Source organism: Clytia hemisphaerica, unplaced genomic scaffold (genome assembly GCF_902728285.1).
Source record: "Clytia hemisphaerica strain Z4C2 unplaced genomic scaffold, Clytia hemisphaerica genome assembly, whole genome shotgun sequence".
In the NCBI taxonomy this organism is placed as follows: Eukaryota; Metazoa; Cnidaria; class Hydrozoa; order Leptothecata; family Clytiidae; genus Clytia; species Clytia hemisphaerica.
The window spans coordinates 260,959-284,102 of record NW_027104448.1 but is presented as its reverse complement, the minus strand read 5'-3'; the positions used below and the strand labels follow the sequence as shown (position 1 = coordinate 284,102).

Sequence of the window (23,144 nt, the reverse complement as noted above, 5' to 3'; positions counted from 1 at the left end):
TGATGAGTATTCAGTGAAGAAATTTTTTGAAAAGAGCTTTCCAGCTTAAAATGATACCCATTTTTGTCTTTTTCTTTGATTTTCTCAAAAACTCGTTTCCATTCCGGGGGTTTGCAAACACCTTGTCAGAAATATCTTAGGATTGAGAGTAGCTACAGACTTAAAATTTTCAGGGAAGTTTCCTTACATGATTGTGCATTGAATGAATGGATTAAAAAGTTTTAAAATTGGTTTCCTGATTTTTAATCTCAAAAAAGCGTTTTTTTTCAGTTTCTTACCCCCTGGAAAAAAAGTTTAATTTCTTTTTTCACTCATTCCAGACCTTTTCTAAATATTAGTCATTTAAAAAAAAACTAACTTCATAGGTCAAGCCGACTATTCAGAAAACCTGACACAAGCAAAATAAAGTATTTTACCCCCTGGCTGATTTTACCCCCGTCTTTGGTTATTTTTAGAATTTTTTTTTATTTTTAGAAATGTTAATAGTTGATATACATTTCCTGAAAATTTCATTACGAAATGTAAAGAAGTTCTTGAGTTATTGCAAAAATGTGATTTTTTGACTTTTGAAATCTGGCGGTAGACTACCACCTTAAGTGGAAGAATCTGATTCTCACAGGAAAGTTTTAAGTCTCTTTTGGGAATTTGATGAGTGATTTTCGATAAGAAATGCAATAAAAATGCTTCGAAAAATCATTTAATGAGGGAAGGAGAGTGAACAATAATATCATTACTGCGGACATAGCTAGTACACGAGAAATCGGCAAAAATCTGTTACTTGTATATCCAGTGTATAATAAATCCTTGCTCTAACTTTCCATACTACTTTTTATTTCAAACTTCGAATATTTTCATTCATTAATTCGAATGTTTTTATTCGAAATTCGAGTGTTAGTTTGGAAATTCGAATTCTTATAACTCATCGGTCGTCGAAGCTCCAAAATACAAATATGAATAAAAAATGGAAAGAAAAAAAAACACTCCATTCTTTTCAAAGGATGAAGCTAAGTACCTGAAAAAGATAAACACAAAGGCCACGCAGTATCTAAAAGTGAAATGCCGTTTGTTTTGTTTTAACATCTTACAAAGGAACGACAACACTCCCTTTTTGTAGAATCATAAAGAAGTAATGCTAGAAATATTCAATATGACTCTCAAATGTATTTTATATACTTTAGGCGTACAAACTTTCGCGAGCAGAAACTTACGCGATCACGAAAAATCGCGAAATTCACGACATTTACTTTCGCGAATTTAACGGAAAAATATTTTTCGCGAATCAAGACGTAAAATTGAGAATTCTCACATAAAACAATGGCTTAGAGGGACAAATACTTCTTGGATTGGCTTGAAGCATTTGTCCTTTGACTTATTAGTCTTTAAGCAGGCAAAAAAGTAGCATAAAAGTTACATTTTATTCAAAGTTTGAAGTTTTACAGATTTTCTATTTTTTCAAGAATTTTTCGCGAGCATAAACTTTCGCGAATGGCCCTACCTAGAATTTTTAAATACATTTATTTACTTTCGCGAAAAGGGCCAAAATTCGCGAAAATCGTGAAAGTTTCTGCTCGCGAAAGTTTGTACGCCTAAAGTACACAACTAACATACCTTGAAATAATCTGTAATATCTGTAGAACTGACAAAACAATTTTCTGGAGCCAAAGTACAAGCAAAGAACACCCAGTGTGGTAAAAACTCATACACTCATGCAAGTCAAAATTCAAGCATCAAACTGTAGTTTTATGTAGTCGAGCAAGCTAGACGACTAATTCAGATATAGTAGAAATAAAACAAAAAGTAATGGAGGGAACAAATTTTAGTCTTATTAGTTTATACAAACTAATATTATCCCGTAGCAATGATCGTATTATCATATAACGCCTATACTACAGTATTACACGCATTATAAACGACTCCAGTCTAAGTTTTATGAACAAGAAGAAAGAAAGGAGGAAGAAAAACGAGGTAAATAATCTTCGAGTTATATGATCGAGTTATATAGCTTCGAGTTATGAAATCTTCGAATTAAGGCCCGTAACTCGAAATGAAAATTTGCCATTTTAAAGCCATATAACTCGATCATATAACTCGAAGATTATGTGCCTCAAATACGCGGTGCCATGCGTGGAGTATGAGAATCTGCTCGGAGACTATGAAATCTCGTGATTTTGGAAGACAAAATGGCGAACATTATTCCTGATGCAAACGATGACATTTCAAAACCTGTTCTTCCATTTTCAAAAACTGATGAAATTGATTACAGAAACTTGCTTGGCTTAGCTGAATTCTTTCGTTCTTGTCAACCATCGAGAATAAGAGAGACCATTCATTGCTTACAAGCCACACTTTCAATTGAAACTTTGCCACTACTTGAAAAAGCAAAATGCCGGCTCAATTTGGCAAAGCTGCTTCTACAACATACCAAAAATGTTGGTCATGCACGTGCTCAACTAGAGCAAGCGGTAGGTTCCTAATTTTTCTCATGTTTTTCTCACGTGTAGGCAAAAGAATGAAGTTTGAATTTAACTGAGAGTGTTTTTGCCTGTGAGTTGGGTAAACAGATCCAAGGGGAACGCCAACTCACTTCAAATAACCAAATTATTCAAATAAGTACAGCTTCTGAATAACCAGGACTCTACTATATATGAATGGCCTCTATAAATCCAGTGTTCATGCCTTGTTTCCCAGACTGGCATGTAGAGCTTTTCAACCTTTTTGTACCAGAACCAACATACACGTCAGAGAGAACATTGTCATAGAAGATTTGTTTTCATTGTTTGTTTCCTGCTGAGATTTTTGATTCTCATTAAAATCCCAAAACATTTGAAAATTTAGAAAAGTCAAAGTTCATTCTAAGGGTCCCCAGTTTCAGGGTTTCCCCCACGCGCTGTGCAGTTTCAGGGTTTACTATAAGCAGAAAACTGCTGTTGACAACTACTAAGAAATACAGGGCTTATATCAGTTCTTTTTCATTTCTTTTTCAGCATCAAATTACCTCATTTGTATCTTTTCAATGTAATGGAAAAGAAACTTGAAAAATTGTCATGGAAAAATGTAAGAATTCTGACTACTGAAAGTAAAGTGAAAGGGTAGCTCTTCTAAATAAAGGCTAGTGTATGTATGTATGTTTTTTATACTTCATTATATAAAATATGATTTTTTATCTAACTGTAGAATAAAAGACCTTAAATAACCTTAACTTGGAAACTAAATACACAGGAGAAAGATGATGGCATATCTTCAAAGATATATTTTGACAGCACAAGTATTTTGGCTTCTCTTTGTATTGAGCAGGTATAAACTTATCACTCGTGATTTTAAAATAGTATTCTCAGCCAGTGGATTATTTTCATGCTTGAAAACACACATAAGTTGGTCTAATGTCAACATCCCTTATCTAATTCTGACACCCTTTAGAGTTGGGAATAATAGGAAGGTCAGTCACTGATCACTGATTGAAGCTACATTTCTGTGCAGTCAGAGTGGAAAAATCTTTTTTCAATCAGTATCTGACCTTCCTATTATTCCCATCTTTAAAGAAGGGTGTCAGAATTATGTTGAGAAAAAGGGTGTTGTAATTAGATGAAGGGTGTTTATATTGGACCAACTAATTGTATATGTTATTTCCTTCAATTTAATATTTTTAATTTTTATGTTGTATTGTCATTTGGGTAAGATTTCATTTCTCGAACTAAGATTCCACTGAATTTTCTGGAAATTTTTCTGCTATCTTTCCCAGGGTAGTTGGTATAAAATTGGAAAGGTTTTTTTTTAAAGGTACAGAAAATCTTGTATCAAGCTCATATTTCAACTACACATAGTTTTGGTCTTTTTCTGTGACAGTGAAACTGTACCCCTAGATAAGGATAGGAAGGGACATTATGTTGAATTCTATTCAATCTCAACTAACTCCATCATCAAAAGAGAATATTTATTACATGCATTTACTACATGTTTTTTATAAGCATTTGACTTACAAGCATATCTAGGCTTAGATATGGTAAAAATTTAAGCATATTACCCGAGCTTACGAAAAATGTATTTTGGCTGTTTTTGGCTAGGATTTAACAGATTTTCAGAATTTCTGCTTGGAATATAAGCATCCTTATAAGCATTCTTCAGCCTTGTCAAGCCTTCAACCTTTGCATCCCGAGCCAGTCTAAAAAAAAACTTGTAATATGCTTTTGTGTGTTTGTTGTGATGCCGGAGTTTTTTTTAATTATTCAATTCAACATGACTTTTTGTCCTACAAAAGGTCTTATTAGATACTTTTTATTTAGGGGCAAGGAACTTTAGCAAAGAATATACTTCGTAAAGCGCTTGAAAGATCAGTCCAGTCTAAACTAAAACATTGGCATTATCGACTTTTGTTTCAACTAGCTGTAAGTCTGATACTTTTATATTTCTATTTATTTTCATCTTGTATCTAAGTATTAAGTTGGGAAAGACCAAAAACAAATACCCAATTTCCTAGGCTGAATCAATTTAGAAAACAACTGATCTTTAACACTTTTCACTTTATTTTTATAATCGAAAATTCCATTTTTTTAAGAGTAATAAATTTTGGCACATTATTTTTAACGTTTTCCAAACTGTTTGGGAGAAACACAAATTTCCGACCCAAAAAGTCTAGTTTTTCAACTTGAGGTATCAAATTTACTAAAATATGTATTTTCACATCGATTTTTGACCTTTTTTTTCAATTCCCAAACTGATTCCCAAACAAATGATTTTTTCACTACTATAGCTGATTCTATTCGTGAAAAAATGCCGCCTTCTTACAATCACTTCAGCAGTTTCATGAAAGATCCAAATCTGCATTCCATCCTCTTAGCACCAACCACTAATCAAGAAATTGCGAAGGTGATTGGCTCTTTCTCAATAAATAAGCAAGTGGTCCTCATAGTATTCCTATAAAAATCCTTAAACTTTTAAGACTTGATATTTCTGTGCCAATATCGGCGCTGATAAACTACTCCTTTCTCAGTGGTATTTTTCCCTCTACTCTCAAAATATCCAAAGTTGTGCCTGTCTTCAAACACAAAGGTTCTCCCCTTGAAGTCTCTAATTATAGGCCAATTTCACTTTTATCTAACATTGAAAAAATTTTTGAGAAAGTGATGTACTCACGTCTTTCTGATTTTCTTGAAAACCATAATCAAATCTACTCTCGACAATTTGGTTTTCGTAAGGCTCACTCTACTGAGCATACACTCATTAATATTGTCGAACGTATCCGAAACTATCTTGACAATGGTGGGTTTGCCTGTGGTGTATTTGTCGATCTACAAAAGGCTTTCGACACAGTTGATCACGAAATCTTACTTGAAAAACTCGATCACTACGGAGTCAGAGGCATTGTTAATGACTGGTTCCGATCTTACCTCACTAACCGCTCTCAGTATGTTTCTCTTTCAGGCTCAAATTCCCTTTTAAAACCTATTAATCATGGAGTTCCTCAGGGTTCAGTCTTGGGTCCTCTGCTATTCTTGTTGTATATAAACGATCTTCACCGCTGTATAAGAACCTCTGAAACATATCATTTTGCTGATGATACTCATTTACTAAATTTTTCAAAAACTGTATGGAGTCTTTGTGGGAGGGTTAATGCTGATCTCAGAGTTTTAGTCAGCTGGCTTAATGCCAACAAAATTTCTTTGAATGCTAGCAAAACTGAGTTTGTTATTTTTCGTTCCCCTTGGAGACAGATGGACTGTATTCCAAGAATTAAGCTTTGCGGGAAAATTCTATCACCAAGTAAGAGTGTGAAGTATTTGGGTGTTCACCTTGACAATCATCTAAACTGGAAGGTTCATACTTCTTTTGTTGCTGCTACATTGAGAAGGGCAAATGGGGCAATATCCAAACTTCGTCACTATGTTCCAATTCACATCCTTCTAAACATTTATCATGCAATTTTTGCTTCTCATGTTCGCTATGCTAGTCAACTCTGGGGACTGTGTGACAATACTGTCACACATAGAATTCTTACTCTTCAAAACACTGCACTAAGACTCATGACCTTTAGTGAACCAAGAACTTCTGCCACTCCCCTGTTGGCTGAACTTAAATTACTCAAAATCTTTGATCAGGTGAAAGTAATGAATATCTTATTTATTCAAAAATACCTCCAGGGTAATCTTCCATCTGATGTCCTATCAACACTTAATTTTGATGAAATTGATCACAAAACTGGCACCAGGGGCAAAGCTATTAAACTACTAAAACTTTCAACGGTCAAAACCACAAATTTTGGGACTTAACTCTTTCTCTCGTCTTTCGTCAAAACAATGGAATGAGTTACTAATAAATCATCCTGACACTGATTTTCACAACCTTGATACTGATGAACTAAAATCTTTAGCTACAAAATTCTATTTAGACAAATACAAAGCTGAAAACGAATAATCTTTGTGTGTGTGTGTGTGTGTGTGTGTGCGTAATTGTGTGTGCATGAGCTTAGTGTGTTTTCCCAGGGTGGGAGGGGGTGGGTCGTGTAACAGGAAGAACTTTATAGATAAAACTACTCAAAGAAATTTTCATAAAATAAAAGTAAAAATATTTCTTATATTCATTATTTTGTGTCACTATTAATATTATGATAATCGTTTATTCATTTGTTCTTTAGTTCTGTAATAATTTTTCAGTTTCTTCTAGGTTCCCCATTGTATTAGAGAAATCTATTTTTTTTTTGTAAGGGGTTATCCTGCTGTGTTGCAGCGAAAATATATTCAATTCAATTCAATTCAGTTTGGAAAATAAAAATTTCCCACCCAAAAAGTCATGTTTTCCAACCAGCCTTGGAAAATTGTCATTTCTACATGGGTTTTTTTCACTTGATTTTTCAAGGGCATTGGTTTATTCTACAAAACCTATGGGTAATTTACGTTTTCCAAATCAGCTTAAGGTAATCGCTCAAATTTCCAACCTTCAATTATAAAACCAAAATTTCCAACCCAAAAATATTGAATTTCCAACCTTGGAAATCGAAAATTTTTTCCTGTGGGTTTTCATTGGAGAAAATGAGATGTGGTATTCCTTAAAGAATACAAAATGTGTTAATACTTGAAGAATACGAGATGCGGTTTTCCTTGAAGAATACAAGATGTGGTTTTCCTTGGAGAATGCGAGATGTGGTTTTCCTTGAAAAATAAGAGATGTGATATTACTTAAAGAATACAAGGTGTGGTGTTCCTTGGAGAAAATGAGATGTGATATTCCTTGAAGAATACAAGATGTGGTATTCCTTAAAGAATACGAGATGTTGTTTTCCTTGAAGAATACGAAATGTGGTTTTCCTTGGAAATTATGAGAAATGTTTTCCTTGGAAAATACAAGAAATGTTTTCCTTGGAAAATACAAGAAATGTTTTGTCAGGTTCTCAAAACAGCTGTAAATGTTTTGGAAGTTTTAGAGGAATAAGTAATGCTGAAGAATGCCGAAAAAGTTGAGGGCACCTTTGTAAAGAATCATATCCTTGAAGAATACGAGATGTGATATTCCTTAAAGAATATGAGATGTGGTAATCCTTGAAGGATACGAGATGTGGTTTTCCTTGGAGAATATGATATGCGGTATTCCTTAAAGAATACGAGATGTGAGATTCCTTGAAGAATACAAGATGTGGTATTCCTTAAAGAATACGAGATGTGGTTTTCCTTGAAGAATACGAGATGTGGTTTTCCTTGAAGAATACGAGATGTGATATTCCTTAAAGAATACGAGATGTGGTTTTCCTTGAAGAATACGAGATGTGGTTTTCCTTGAAGAATACGAAATGTGGTAATCCTTGAAGAATATGAGGTGTAGTTTTCCTTGAAGAATATGAGGTTTGGTTTTCATTGGAGAAAATGAGATGTGGTATTCCTTAAAGAATACGAGATGTGAGATGCCTTGAAGAATACAAGATGTGGTATTCCTTAAAGAATATAAAAAATGTGGTAATCCTTGAAGAATACGAGATGTGGTTTTCCTTGAAAAATAAGAGATGTGATATTACTTAAAGAATACAAGGTGTGGTGTTCCTTGGAGAATATGAGATGTGATATTCCTTGAAGAATACAAGATGTGGTATTCCTTGAAGAATACGAGATGTCGTTTTCCTTGGAGAATGCGAGATGTGGATTTCCTTGAAGAATACGAGGTGTGGTATGCATTGAAAATAGGAGGTGTGAGATTCCTTGGAGAATACAAGATGCGGTATTCCTTAAAGAATACGAGATGTGGTTTTCCTTGAAGAATACGAGATGTGGTTTTCCTTGAAGAATACGAGATGTGGTTTTCCTTGAAGAATACGAGAAGTGGTATTCCTTAAAGAATACGAGATGTGGTAATCCTTGAAGAATATGACGTGTAGTTTTCCTTGAAGAATATAAGGTGTGGTTTTCATTGGAGAAAATGAGATGTGGTATTCCTTAAAGAATACTAGATGTGAGATTCCTTGAAGAATACAAGATGTGGTATTCCTTAAAGAATATAAAATAACTGTTTGGAAAAAGACAAATTTCCAACCCAAAAAGTCTAGTTTTCCAATCGAAAGAGTTTCAATTTCACAAAAATGTAATTTCCACATGGATTTTTAACGTTTTCCAAACTGTTTGGAGAAACAAAAATTTCCAACCCAAAAAGTCTAGTTTTCCAAGAAAGGGTCTCAATCTTAGTAAAATGTATTTTCCACATGGATTTTTAACGTTTTCCAAACTGTTTGGGAGAAACACAAATTTCCGACCCAAAAAGTCTAGTTTTTCAACTTGAGGTATCAAATTTACTAAAATATGTATTTTCACATCGATTTTTGACCTTTTTTTTCAATTCCCAAACTGTTTGGAAAATAAAAATTTCCCACTCAAAAAGTCATGTTTTCCAACCAGCCTTGGAAAATTGTCATTTCTACATGGGTTTTTTTCACTTGATTTTTCAAGGGCATTGGTTTATTCTACAAAACCTATGGGTAATTTACGTTCTCCAAATCAGCTTAGGGTAATCGCTCAAATTTCCAACCTTCAATTATAAAACCAAAATTTCCAACCCAAAAATATTGAATTTCCAACCTTGGAAATCGAAAATTTTTTCCTGTGGGTTTTCATTGGAGAATACGAGGTGTGGTTTTCCTTAAAGGGACATAACAGTACTTGCGAAATTTGTAATCAAACTGTATGCAGCGGATACAAAATCAAAACAAATGTCACATGTCAAAATAAAAAATCAAACCAAATATGGCTAATTTTGATTGTTCGATTGTTTTACAAGTTTGTTTTGGACACGTGATTTTAATTGTTCTCTTTAATGACACGTGGTTCGCGCAATGTTTACATTTTACTACTGTAATGTCCCTTTAAAGAATACAAAATGTGGTAATACTTGAAGAATACGAGATGCGGTTTTCCTTGAAGAATACAAGATGTGGTTTTCCTTGGAGAATGCGAGATGTGGTTTTCCTTGGAGAATTCAAGATGTGGTTTTCCTTGAAAAATAAGAGATGTGATATTACTTAAGGAATACAAGGTGTGGTGTTCCTTGGAGAAAATGAGATGTGATATTCCTTGAAGAATACAAGATGTGGTATTCCTTAAAGAATACGAGATGTTGTTTTCCTTGAAGAATACGAAATGTGGTTTTCCTTGTAGAATATGAGATGTGGTATTCCTCAAAGAATACGAGATGTGGTATTCCTTGAAGAATACGAAATGTGGTAATCCTTGAAGAATATGAGATGTGGTTTTCCTTGAAGAATACGAGGTGTAGTATGCATTGAAAATACGAGGTGTGAGATTCCTTGAAGAATACAAGATGTGGTATTCCTTAAAGAATACGAGATGTGGTAATCCTTGAAGGATACGAGATGTAGTATTCCTCAAAAAATACAAGTAGTGGTTTTCCTTGGAGAATTCCAAATTCTGATTTTCCTTGAAAAATAAGAGATGTGATATTACTTAAAGAATACAAGATGTGGTTTTCCTTGAAGAATACGAGATGTGGTTTTCCTTGAAGAATACGAGGTGTGGTATGCATTGAAGAATACGAGGTGTGATTTTCCTTGAAGAATACGAGATGTGATATTCCTTAAGGGCTACATACACTACACAATATATTGTCAGGCAATATATTGAGAAGATGTCCACAATATATTGTCAGCTTGATTTGCAACTATCCATCACTATAGGGGGATTGTTTACAGTAAGAAAAGAGCTCCTGTTATTTACTTTGTACATAAGGGTCAATAAATAACAATATTGTCATATATTGATCTTCAATATATTGTGTAGTCTAAGTAGCCCTTTAAAGAATACGAGATGTGGTTTTCCTTGAAGAATACGAGGTGTGGTATGCATTGAAGAATACGAGGTGTGATTTTCCTTGAAGAATACGAGATGTGGCTCTCCTTCAAGAATACAAGATGTGGTAATTCTTGAAAAATACAAGATGTAGTATTACTTGCAGAATACGAGATGTGGTTTTCCTTAGAGAATACAAGATAAGGTTTTTGTTGAATGCCAAACATGGTTTTCCTTGGAAAATACGAAAAATTGGTTTTCCTTAAAGAATGCATGATGTGGTATTCATTGAAAGATTTGAAAAAATGGTTTTCCTTGGAAAACATGAGATATGGTTTTCCTTGGAAAATATGAGATATGGTTTTCCTTGGAAAATACGAGATATGGTTTTCCTTGGAGGTATGCGTTATCAGACTCTGAATCCAAACTTGTACACTTTTTTGAAACACTCGATGGGAAGATTGCCAAGGAAAAAAGGATGATTTTCCTTGTATCTTGATTTCCTTGGAAATTATCAGAAATTGGTTATGATTTTCTTTGGAAATTAGTAGGATATACTTTTTTAAGTACATGGTGGGTGATTTTCCTTGAAAATATTTTGAAATCTTTCTACTTATTTATCTCAGGAATTTATGACAATAGATTTTCTGCTTCACTTGAATCGTAATAGATATGATAGACAAATTTGACTTAGATTTACTCTTAGGTTCCAAATAAACGGGCCCCCCCGCTTGTTAATTTTTCGAAAATTTTCCAACCCCCCCGGACCTTATTAGGACCCCCCGTTTATTAATCTCTAAGAATATTTTCAGCTGTCAAAGAGAAGGCCCCTTATTTTGCTCTAAATAGCCTGATTTTAGCCTATTTTTACCTTATTTTTGGGTTTCAGAAGTACAATTTCCAACCCCCCCGGCAATTAGGTCCCCCCCGTTTATTAAAATCTAGAAAATTTTCCAGCCCCCCCGTTTATTCGAACCCCCCCGTTTATTTGGAACCTAAGAGTATATTCCAAGACAAAATTTGCTTAGAAAATACAAGGATAGATTCTCAAACCTTCTAATTTCCATAGAATCTATCATTGTATATAAGTATGAAAATTCAAGAAATATTTTTTTGAAAAATACAGAGAAATAGAAAATATTTTATTTGTTTCTCTCAATAATAGATTATGTTATTACCCCCTGGGAAAATAAATTTTCTTTTAAAGATACTAGGATAGATTTTCTTGGTTATTTTCTTTGAAATGTACAAAATTGACTAAATATATATAGATATTACAGGTTTGAAAGTTTCAAAATGTTAGAAAGGAGATTAAGAATTTTACTTGAAAAAGTAATGTATTTCCATTCAGATTGCAAAGAATTTATACAGGATTGTTGTGGAGGGATATTAAACCAAGAAGTTAACCAAATCAAATAGGGAGGAGCATAAGTTCTTCTTCATATCTTCATTCCAAGCCTTGATAAATCGCAGACCTGGCAGACTATAATATAGTCTGTGTCTCTTTTTATGTAGACCTATCAAGCTATTTTTTTCCGACACACTTTGCATAAAAGCATTTTGCAAATGAAAGTGAAAGAAAATTTTGTTAAGTCTCCTTGTTTAGATTGTAATTCATGATATTCATGATGTGATCTTTTATACGGAAGCACACAAAATAATCCGGAACTAGTGGCAAAATTTGCCACTAGTCTTTTGTTATTTTGCCACTAGTTCCGGGTTATCTCGGGTGCTTCCGTATAAAAGATTACGTCATGAATATCATGAATTAGCTTCAGACCAATTTGAATACTCAAAAAATGTTGAGTTAAAACAAGTGGAAAAACCAAACTTTATAGTATTTTTTTTGGAGGGAGGTTTAAGGTTTAGAACCTGTGTATAAAAAGAGGGGGAATGGGGAAATGGGGAATAGATAGGGATGTTCTCATAGATTTATGATTTTTGAGGAATTTTGATTTTTTTGTAAAACATGTGAGGCAGTGTAACCTAATTTGCGGTAATTAATCTCAATGGTATCTGCCTATTAGTCTTTAATTCTACTTTAGCTTGCTCAAGGTCTATATAGGTTGTAACATTACAGTCTTTAAAAAAAATAAATTTGCTGTGATCTATTTGCTGTGAAAAATATGGAGTGATATTTTTTAATTTTATTCTTTAATAATTTGATTTGAATATTTTTTTGGATATTCCCTGAAACGACTTTATTTATCTTGTTTCTAGGATGCGCACTCACGTGATAGGGAATATGATGTATCAATTGAACTTTTATCAGCATTAGGCGAGAGCACTGCCAAAGAAAATCGCCATGAATACATCAGGTATAGGCCGGTGTCCACTTTCGTGCGAAGCGCGAAATAAAAAAGTTTCGCGCGAACAAAAAAAAAGTTGAAGGAAGTTCAAGTTTTTTAACCGTTACGTCAATTTTGACCAATGGAATTGCTTCTTTTTTTAATCAACCAATGACGTTACAAATAACGTGAAAAGTTTCGCGCCATTCGCGTGAAAGTGGACACTGGCCTTATGGCTTTCAATATTTGGTCTTTTCAAAAAAAAATATACGAGCTTATGTCTAATAGGTTTATCGGTGACCCAAAAAATGCACTTTTTGTGTTGGAAAAAAGCACAGGGCACTCTTTTTATAGCAAATTGACGTTAGACGTTAGATTACTGCTATAATCGCTACAATGCAACAACATCTTTTCGTCAATTTATATTTTTACATGTAAATACAAGATATATTGTACTCTTTTTAACCAATCAGATTGCTGATAATTTTTGGATCGCCGATAAATGAAGCTCTCCAAGCTAGAGAATATTTTGAATGACATTAAGAGTGAGTCCCTACGGAATCAAAAACCTCGGTCCACATTCATAAAGACTGGTTTGATAAAGACTGACTTTTTGTTTCCATACAAAAGCTTCTTTTTTCATACAGTATAAGAGTTTGTTTTTTGACATATTCTTCAGAAATCTTCTAAGAGTTGATATGTTAAATTTACTTTTCAGGATTTTGTATATGCTGAGCAAATGTTTGGTATGCGCTTTTCAATTTACTTATTAAATTTCGTTTTTTGTTATTTTGTTGCTGAAATGGATAAAAGCTTTCCCTCCACCACAATAAGAGAAAGTATTAATTTGTTGATAATATAATGAAATAGTGTCTCCATTTCCAATACTTGTCAAAAGATTGTGCCATTTCACAGTCGCAAAGCGTGATGGGTAATCAGGTCCACTGCGCGTTAATGACGACTTACTATTGGTCCAAAGTTTTGAAAAAATTTGACGATTTTTCATTTGCGTACCTAGCTAACCGGAAGTCGTTACTAGAGCGCAACTAGTCCTTGATTACCCATGATTCATTTCAATTCGAGTGTGAAATGGTCTATATTAATACTTACTTTTATAGCTCTATCTTGCATCCAAAGACTTACCAAAGTTTGAACAAACATTGAATTCAGTTGAACCGATGAAGCAAGAATATGTTGGGAAAGCACCTTCTATTCATAAACGAGAAACGATCAAAATCTTTTCTGGTTTTCTCAAAGTTTACTATTACATTGTCACTGGAAGGGTAAGTTATTTAAAATACCTGTGCTAGTACTAGTAATAACATGGTTTGGAGGGTGATTTGGGAATAATAGCCCCGATGTTCGTTGAAAACTTCGAATGACAACTAACCAATCAAAGATTCGTAGTTTTTTTCGTGGTGTGATGACAGCAGGGCTATTTAGGGTTAGTATCAAAGTCAGCTCTGTTTATTGTGGAGAAAAAGTGCAAATGCCTCGTAACTTTTGTTGAAAAATTAATGAAATTTTACTTTGTTTACTTGGAGTTATTAGGAGAAAACCCAACAATAAAAAGTGCCTCGGTAAAATAATCTGAATTTCCAGGGACATTAGTGGATTTTTTTTCACGCAATAACTCTAGAGAAAGAGTGATATATTTAAATATTTGACTCTAACTGGCATTACTACTGGTACTTTTTTTATCAATCCTTTGGCAATCCTACCTCCCATTTTTAAGCCTAAAACTGGTAAAGAAGATTTAAAAGAACTTCAAAGAAGTATACAGACTCTTGCTGCTACCCCAGATGAAGGTATGACATTGTTTCAAGTTCTTAAATCTATGATGATAGTATTCTTTATCTGCAACCATTATCAAAAATGGACATTTTCTTTTCCAATTTTTTATGAAGCTCGAGAAATCTAGATGATATGTAATTTATTATTGTGTAATAATACATATTTTTTAATATAAAATGGTTAAAAAGTTAAGTTCATCGGTATGAGCTTACTTTATTGAACATCTGGCCAAAAATTTAAACGTAGCCTGACCTGTTACTCTGTTCTTCAATTGTGCTTTCTGTCAGTGGTTTCTATATCTTACAGTGAATTATGTGCTTTTTTCGTAGTACCTATACCAGACGACCCAGAAGGATTTCAATGGCTTTCCAAGGATCATCTTTGCGTTCTGGTTTACTTGGTAAGCTATTGCTCAATGACCTTTCATAGTCCGTATGAAAAGCCCCGGTCTGAAAGCCTTTTGTTTCTTTCCATTGTTTCTCCCTTGAACTAGCGTTGAGAAATTATTTTGTTTTGCTCACTTTTTGATCATGAGAAGTGCTTGGTAACCGTGATCAAAAACTGAGCAAATCGATTTTTTATCTTTTGATATTAACAAAGGAAAAAACTAACCAAAAGTTAAAACAATAATCTTCCAGACCAGGTTTTTTAATACGGACTATGGACCTATCAACAGGCAACATCTCAAATTTTAAAGAAAAAATTCTTCTGATGCCTCTTTCAATCATAATTTGAAAATAAATTCTAAAATGGTACCTTGAACGTCTCAAGAAGCCCAACTCATAGTAGGAAACATAATATTTCAAATATTTTTACCCTTTTAATATCCTGACACGACTATACGGCGTTTTTATTTTGTAGCTAAGAGTCTCGTCATTTTTTTACTTGGAAATTTTTCTAATCGTTTTCAGGGCAGAGAAAAGGCATAGTGAGCTTGTAATGTAATAGAAGCACCAAGTCTGTTATGTGGTTAACTAGATTCAGCATTTTCATGTTTTGCTTATATACTAGGGTACATCCAGAAAGTTTGTTGAAATATCATAGGCCTTTTTAGGAATAAGTTTATTCCTTTTACAATATATAGAGGAAATACATACTTGGTTTTAATGTTTCAATTAAGATCAGTTAATCAAGTATTATACATCAGACAAATGGTGCATATCAGGACAGTGCATCTCGCTATTGCGTTATATTGTGCTGAATAAACAAAAATAGTTTTTCTTTTCCTCTTTCTGACCAATATTGCTCCACATCCGTGTCAATTCAATGGTAAAAAGCTTGTAATTAAAATTGATGAGTAAGCAAACGATATCACTTTTATTTGAAAACAAGTTTAGCTATGTTTTATACAACAGCAAAAGAATCAACTAAAGATTCTTGTCCTAAAGCTAATACATAGCATACACGCTTTTTTATAAGAAAAATGTACTTTGGCTGACGGTGAGCATTATTCTTATTTTTCTATTGTTCTAAACAATAGGCCTTATTGCTCCAACTCTGAAATCTCACCCTGATATTCATATAGAAGGTATTCTTATAAAAAAGCGTGTAATACCTAGACAGGCTTTTTTATGTTTTTCGATGCATTCAGTAATTAAACCGTCGACATTCTACACGTTTTTTTTTTATAAGAACGTCAAAAAATTTTGAAGCCTTCGGATGTTCTTAGTTTTTTGGATTTGAAGCCTAAAAATGTTCTTAAAATGTTCTTATTTTCAGCATTTTTTGAGCATTTTGATGTAATTTCTTAAGAAAATGCATGTTTTAAGTCTCCAAAGCCTTAGAATGTTCTTAGAATGTTCTTAAATTTTTGGGCCTCGAAGCCTTATGTTCTTATATAGTTTGTTCTTATAAAAAAAAAACGTGTAAGTGTTTTAAACTATCCTACTACAGGTGACAGTCATGCATTCAATGCACTCTGGCTTGATGGACAGAGCTTTGCGACACACTGAAAAAGCACTATCTCTGATAGAAAAATTAAAAGGTTCATATTTTATTAAAAAAACTTTAAAGATATGCTTATTTTCCAAAAGGCTCTTTTTGTGAAGCACTTAATTATACCAAATAGGAAAGATTAATATGATATTGCCAAATTTTATGATGGTATTCTTAGCATATTCTTAATTTTTTAGACAATTTCATTATGAATCAGTTATGTAGACAAGAGGGGCGCAAAATTTGTGTAGCTAGGAGAACGGACTTTTATGACACAGTAATTATCTTTTTATTTTATCAATGGATGATGTCATAAAAATCTGCTCTCTTACACAGATTTTGCGTTCCCATTGTCCATGCTACTACACGCTATTCTTATAGAGCATATTCTCATTAAAAAGCAACTTTGCGTAAGCACATTAAATATTTTTTGTATATAGTGCAGGTTGTTTTGAGACAGACAGTATTTTTCTTTTCATAGCTGTTGGTAATGAGAATCGCGTGACTTCATTTTTCAACCTATCATTACTGGAGCACGCAGTGATGTGTCGTATAATTCAGGGTCAAGGATCTCATGCAATTCAAGAGGTTTGTAAAGATACTCTCAGGTGCCTAATAAACGCCCCCCCCGCTTGCTAATCTATTGATTTTTTCCAACCCCTCCCCCGTCCTTATAAGGACTCCCTCGTTTATTAATTTTTGAAAATATTTTTCAGCTTTCAAAAGACGAGTCACTTATTTTGCTCTAGATCGCCAGTTTTAGCCTATGATTACCTTATACGGGCAGGGAGAGGTAGTATTTAGAGGTACAATTTTCAACCCCCTGGTAATTTGCCCCCCCCCCGTTTATAAGGTGGGGAGGGGGAGGGCCCCCCCGTTTATCAGACACCCAAGAGTAATAAAGAAACTCCCCTTGGGATTGAAAATATTTCCCAATTCTGAGTAATTTTATTATTTTGAATTAAATAAAAGAAATAAGATTATACTATTGTCCTATCATTTTAATATTATTGGCTCAAAATCGTCAATGTCAACGTCAAAATGTGAAAATGTGCTAGAATCACCTGTTGTACGGCCACTTTCTGTTTTGTTTACTTGATTTTTTTCGTGCAAATTAACACGAGGTCAAAGTAAAAAACTAATTCGAAAACCGTGTATTTGTATTCTTTAGTAATTTTACCGGGTCATGTTTAATCAGAATCTTAAACCTGTGACTCTCATATTTAATATATAAACTAAATACAACTTAAATTGTGTTTATATATACTCTGATCCCTCAATAGTGTTTTAATAAAAAGTTTTTCTACATCTCTAATCGAGCCTCGTCATGTTTGTTTATTTTCCAAACTTGGATGCAATGTTTATATTTGTGCAAGTTGAATATGTAATATTTTGAATATTTTGGACACGCTTGCGCATCTTTTCTCTATTTCTCTATTTCAAGAAGCTCGCCTTTTGGTTTGGTTGTGGTAATTTTGCACATGACGTTTCTTTAGTTTTCAAGATAAAAATTTAAATTAAACTGAGATGCAGCAACTATTGGAAGAGCGTTTTGGGTAAATGTATAGTAATTTGATCCTCCTTTCTTAAAAAATTCTTCTTCTTATTTTATTCTTTCTGTTAGCAAATTTGTGTATTATGTTTTCAGATTGGAAAAGCATGTCAACTATGTTCAGAAGACCAACAGCTGATGACATCCATGAAACCTGCCCTCCATACGCTTTTGGTTTGTCTTTCATATAAACACATAGATCATTTAGGTTTTTCGTTATAGCCTAGGCTATTTCCTTTTGAAAGGCAACTTTCGTTGGGTTTACGAGTCAGTGAAATTGTAATGGATATTTATTTCCGCGTTTAATGTTGTCCAAACGAGCTTCCAGCGCTGATCTCTACAGACTTGGCCGAGTTTGGCTTCAAATAATATAAAGCTGACTCTAGCCCGCCATGTTGTTTTTCATTCTGGCTGTCAACAGCAGGGACTCGAATGTTTTGAAAATGAAATGTTCGACAATCTGACGATAAACAGAAAACTACATGGCGGAGTTTGTCGACTCTAAAACATTGATTACACTTTCACCGGAAATTTGTGTTTACCTGTCCTATGCATAGAGGAATATGATATCTGAGGCTTCCAGCCTCATTCATTCATTTCGTCCTCGATGCCGGGACTTTAGATCTACTTCAACTTTGCGACTTCCAGTGCCTTTTAGCCTATCCAAATTTTGACGACTCTTTGTATTTTATCAAATCGATCTTGCATTACCCTGCCTTAGCAAGATTCTGATTCAGTCGAGCTTGTATCAATTTCATAGATAGTCTTGTAATTGATATTGACAAGTACATTTCGTACTATTTGGCATCAAGTTCAAAGAAAAGAAATGTAAATAACACCATGATCTTTTTACAGGGTTTGTATGGAATGTCGATGAATCTGATGGGCGATGCAGAAGAACACTTCAAAAAAGCTCTAAGGGTTTGTCAAATTTTTTAATTTTTTTTTAGCTTTAGTGCAGCTTGTACGAAAAAAACATCAGTCCGGAATCAGTATAAAGAAAAATCCTCATGATTTATGCTAATCTTGCTGACGACATAAAATGATTGTTTTTTTGTAACGAAAATCCTTTAATTACCTAGGGAATTATTGATAAACTATTGATTAAAACAAAGAAAGTCCATCTTGCTGTAAGAATTCCAAATGTAAAATCTGTTCCGTGGTTTATACTTTAGAACTAAACCTGGTGTCGTCATTTTAATTTAAGGGCTTGCCTCGCTCACCTTCAGTACAAATTGAGCAGAGTGGTCTGATTTGAATTTGGGAGATCATATCCTAAATAGTGAAAATTGCATTGAGTTATACCAGAGCAGGGACCGAGCCCGGCCAAATTTAGAAAATATCATTAAACCCGTTATTATTTTCTTATTTCTTCTCTTCTCCAGTTTTCCAACAATCAATGTGATGTTTATTGTGTGGCTGCAATGAACTTAGCCGTCATCTATATCAGGAATGGTCCGCAGAAAGCTGTTGCAGTAAGTTAAATGTCTATAAGCCCAAACGTTTTTAGATGGACACAAGAATAATATTTGATTGTTTAGCTGGCGTGAGCCCTAAAAAGAAGGCATTATGTCGCCCGCTATACCTGTTTGTCGATTTCCAATTTTGGACCTTATTTTGAAAATGTATCTGCAGCTGCCAAAAGTACAGTCTCTTATTTTCGAAATATTTAGTCTGATTCTATCCAAACCTCCTCTACCCCGTTTATTTCATCAACTGACTTGGTAAAAACGAGAGAGGCGTTCAGTACAGTGGCCAAAAAGCCTTAGGGTTATCAGGTTTTAGAAAATATAGTATCTACCAGAAGGTAAGGGTGCAACTCAGAGAGTTATCAAGTAATATTTTTCCGGTCAGAAATCGAACACACGACCTTGTATAAACTCTCTGCTTGATGCTCAGCATTAAGAGAAGGATCAAGGGTGGAGTGGAGCAGTCTAGGAAGAAAGACTTTCCTGTACACCGTAGCCTAAAGCTCTACGTTTACACTATGGTTTCAATAAGTTCTCAACATATATTTCTGAAACGAGGAACGGACATTAAATGCTTTTGAGGTAGTTTTTACCTAAGGTTGCAGCTTGACGCCCCTGTTTGTGTTTATTTTATACCGTATTTAAATCATCTTCACCGTTTTTGGACCTACCTGGAGGTCCTATAAATTAACCTGTGTTCGTTCGTCCGTTCGTCTGTTAAACCAACTTTTTTCGGTTTTGAGTCATAAGAATTTTGTGATTTTTGATACAAAGGTGCAAAATGTAGATTACCAAAATGTGACGGAGCCCGATTTTCGAAAAAAAATCTTTTTGGGCCAATTTTGGGCCCAAAAAATGCCCAAAAATAGGGTTTCTTGGAAGAACAATCTAATCTGTTCATTAGTTTTTCCTGATTTTTTGTACAAAGGCGGAGAATTACAGTGTGCTAAATATGAAAAAGTTCATTTTTCGAAAAAAACTTATGGCACCAACTTTCAAAATTTTAGATTATTCAGTTTCTGTTTCTACATTGCCTTCATTAAACTTTTATTATTCGTTTTATAAACAGGTAGGTCCATAAAATATTGTTTTTCTAGTTTCAACAACTTCTGGAAAGCCTGAACAGTGACACTATAAGTCGGTGAGTATTTTCATTGAATGATGGCCGTCCACGTAACTAACTCCCAGTTTGTTCAATTTGAGTATAATCGAAACAAGTGAAGCTATTTTTTCAGCATTATTGAAAGTGGCTGAATATTGAATAAGTTCTTTTAAATTTGAAGGCTGGGATGATCAAAACCCGAACGGTAGATAGGCTCAGATTATGGTGAAAATTTAAGCAAATGCTAAGCATTGATTTTCCGATTTTGGCTGTTTTCAGCTGGGATTTTAAGGATTTTCGGAATTTTTCTAGAATTTTGATTATTTCAGCCTTGTCAATTTCTTGATCTAAGCATCTTCGAGCTAGCTTTTAGATTTCTGTATGCTTATAAAAAAACGTGTGAGCAAATTTAAAACCTTCTGGATCATAAAATCTATCCTCACTGTAATGGTGTTGTTAACGATTCCCACCTCAAAAATCTGTTCAGTAAAAAAATTGTTGATTGGACGTGACGTTTTTGATGCCGATTCGCATTCCTTAAAACAAAACACATCTAAATCACAAATAGTTCAAACTCAAAATTCGAAGCTTATCAAAAATTGTCGGTGAAATATCATGTGTTTTTTTCAGGTCAAAGAATTTACGGTCGTCATATTTTTATATGATGGGCCTCAAAACCTTCTTCGAATCGAACTATGATGATGCTAAGTACGATATATTTTTGTTCCCCCGATCTTGCTGTAGAAAACTGAAAACTTCAATTATATTGAATCCGGTGTCATTTTCCTTTTTATTTTTTTACTAAAAAGGGTCAATCTCGAAATTTGAAGTTTAGCAAAGTAAAAAATGTCTCAGTTTTCTCAGACACTGATTTTGAGATTGGACCTTTTGCTGCGATGACAGCGACTTTCATTTCACTTTCATTTCAGGAAATTTTTACGAGAGAGTTTACGAATCGGAAACACAGAAGACTTGAACCGGATGACTGCGTGTTCCTTGATTCTCCTTGGGCATGTCATTACTTCTCAAGCAAACGCCCAGGTAGGTTTCGTTGTGAAAATTACGGCTGATCTATATGCAATGGCAGCAATGTTTCCAAAGCAAGTGTAAAAAGTTCTTCTTGCGTCTCAGCAAAGTATATAGAAAAGCTTTTCCGTCCCAAAATTCTGCATAATTCAACTAAATTTAAAACTTATGTGCTTATTTGCTGTGTGTTAAACTTATTTCCCGTCTTAAATAAAAAACCTTGTTTTGACCACTTCAATCTAATTGCACGGTACTATACTAGGTTCTTATATATTGGTGTTGTTCATATTTTTGTTATTTTAAAGTCCCCAGTAACAATTGTTTGTACAAACGGTCACTAATACATTGTTACACCATCCTTTAATGTTAGTTTTTTGTACACTGTAGTAACCCCTGTTTTTTTGTACAACAGGAAGCAGTAACAATGGTAGTACCAGCTATGCAAGTGGCTAACAAGATACCAGATGTATATTTGCAATTATGGGCATCTTCTTTATTGAAAGGTCAGTATGATTGGTGTACACCATAAGCAAATGGTTACGGAGATATGATAAACGATTTTGATCTTACTCTTCTACGTTTTGAATCTTTCTTTCTCTAATTCAATCAATTAGATTTTCCCGTTCGAGCTCAAGAGAAAGTAATAGCGAGAAGTCAACTGTATATTTTAGAGACCCCCTAGCGTTTGTGTGCTGTCTTGATTGGGCCTTTTTTCGGCGTGATTGTGCGATCTTTGATCTCAGAAAATGTCTTTGGTGTGATTGTGGGATGAAAGAATATTTCTAGGCGTGATGGCGTAATTAGAATTCTTGGGCGTGATGACATTATCAGGGACACCGCCCTAGGGCCTCTGTTATCTTAAACTAAATAATTTCCTGACATGTCTTTCTTTGTAGACATTTATCGACTGTTGAACGATCAACAAGGTGAACAAGAGGGCGCTCAACTTCACAACATGTACACCACACAACTGTTACAAGGTTTATTTCGTGTCTCTGTTTTATAACATTTATGTATTTATGATATCTCAGAGCTGTTTGATGAACTTTAACCAATAAGATTTCATCATTTCGAGGAAAGAACAAGCAGTATGATTTAACTCACTTAAAAGTGTTCTTTACTAAGCGAAACCATAGTGCACTGTTTTTTGCCATGACAAACCTTGTATCACACCAAACATGGGTAGGACCTTATCGTTTGACGCCCTACCCTTTCAGATATTTTCTCACTTTTACATTAATAGATCATTTCATGGCTGGCCAACGCACAGAACATGCTTTACTAAAAGTAAGTAAACATTTTGAAATTTGGTTGTTAAATTCTTTATCTATTATCATCTTTAAAAATAAAATAAAATAATTAATTAACAGGGCAAAATTTATTCCCAATCTAGAACTTGTTAGGGCCACTGTGTCCTCGTTGGCTTCTGTTATGTTATGTCACTTTTAATATTTTTTTATCTTTTAGGATTTCGTTTGATGAATGGTCTATGCAACTTCTCCTTTAGAAATTTAGACTTTTTATTCATTGTAAATATATTATAAGCTTTTAGAATACCTTTTTTTATTTATTATCATTTGTAACCATTTTAGACACACATGAATTTTTTTCAGAATGAAGCTTCTATATTATTTCACTCTTTTTCATTGAAAACACAACACAACGAGTCATAAGAATTTAAAAAAGTCATCATCAAATAAAATA

At 33.9% G+C, this 23,144-nt stretch overlaps 1 protein-coding gene across 2 annotated transcripts; it reads left to right on the top strand.

The window, feature by feature from the left end:
• Positions 1 to 2,142: 2,142 nt before the first annotated feature.
• Positions 2,143 to 23,111, top strand: LOC136821018 (MAU2 chromatid cohesion factor homolog). Of its 2 annotated transcripts, XM_067077254.1 has the most exons (21): positions 2,143 to 2,462; positions 2,985 to 3,002; positions 3,220 to 3,294; positions 4,281 to 4,382; positions 12,495 to 12,592; positions 13,281 to 13,308; positions 13,681 to 13,845; positions 14,298 to 14,370; positions 14,686 to 14,756; positions 16,250 to 16,340; positions 16,773 to 16,879; positions 17,940 to 18,017; positions 18,699 to 18,764; positions 19,229 to 19,318; positions 20,410 to 20,453; positions 21,045 to 21,122; positions 21,344 to 21,455; positions 21,853 to 21,943; positions 22,337 to 22,420; positions 22,684 to 22,727; positions 22,908 to 23,111. In XM_067077254.1, exons 1-21 carry the CDS (start codon positions 2,181 to 2,183, stop codon positions 22,917 to 22,919), a joined length of 1,809 nt encoding a protein of 602 aa, XP_066933355.1. In that variant the 5' UTR covers positions 2,143 to 2,180; the 3' UTR covers positions 22,920 to 23,111. The 2 variants fall into 2 exon arrangements, with proteins under 2 accessions (XP_066933355.1, XP_066933356.1); XM_067077255.1 differs by lacking the exon at positions 4,281 to 4,382.
• The last annotated feature ends 33 nt before the right edge of the window (positions 23,112 to 23,144 follow it).

What these genes read in the sequence shown, in the direction of transcription:
- LOC136821018 (XM_067077254.1), top strand. Translation starts at nt 2,181, where the DNA reads ATGGCGAACATTATTCCTGATGCAAACGATGACATTTCAAAACCTGTT. An exon ending in ACTTCAAAAAAGCTCTAAGG is followed by an intron (nt 18,765 to 19,228) that starts GTTTGTCAAATT and finishes TCTCTTCTCCAG; the next exon opens with TTTTCCAACAATCAATGTGA. An exon ending in CTTCTCAAGCAAACGCCCAG is followed by an intron (nt 21,456 to 21,852) that starts GTAGGTTTCGTT and finishes TTTGTACAACAG; the next exon opens with GAAGCAGTAACAATGGTAGT.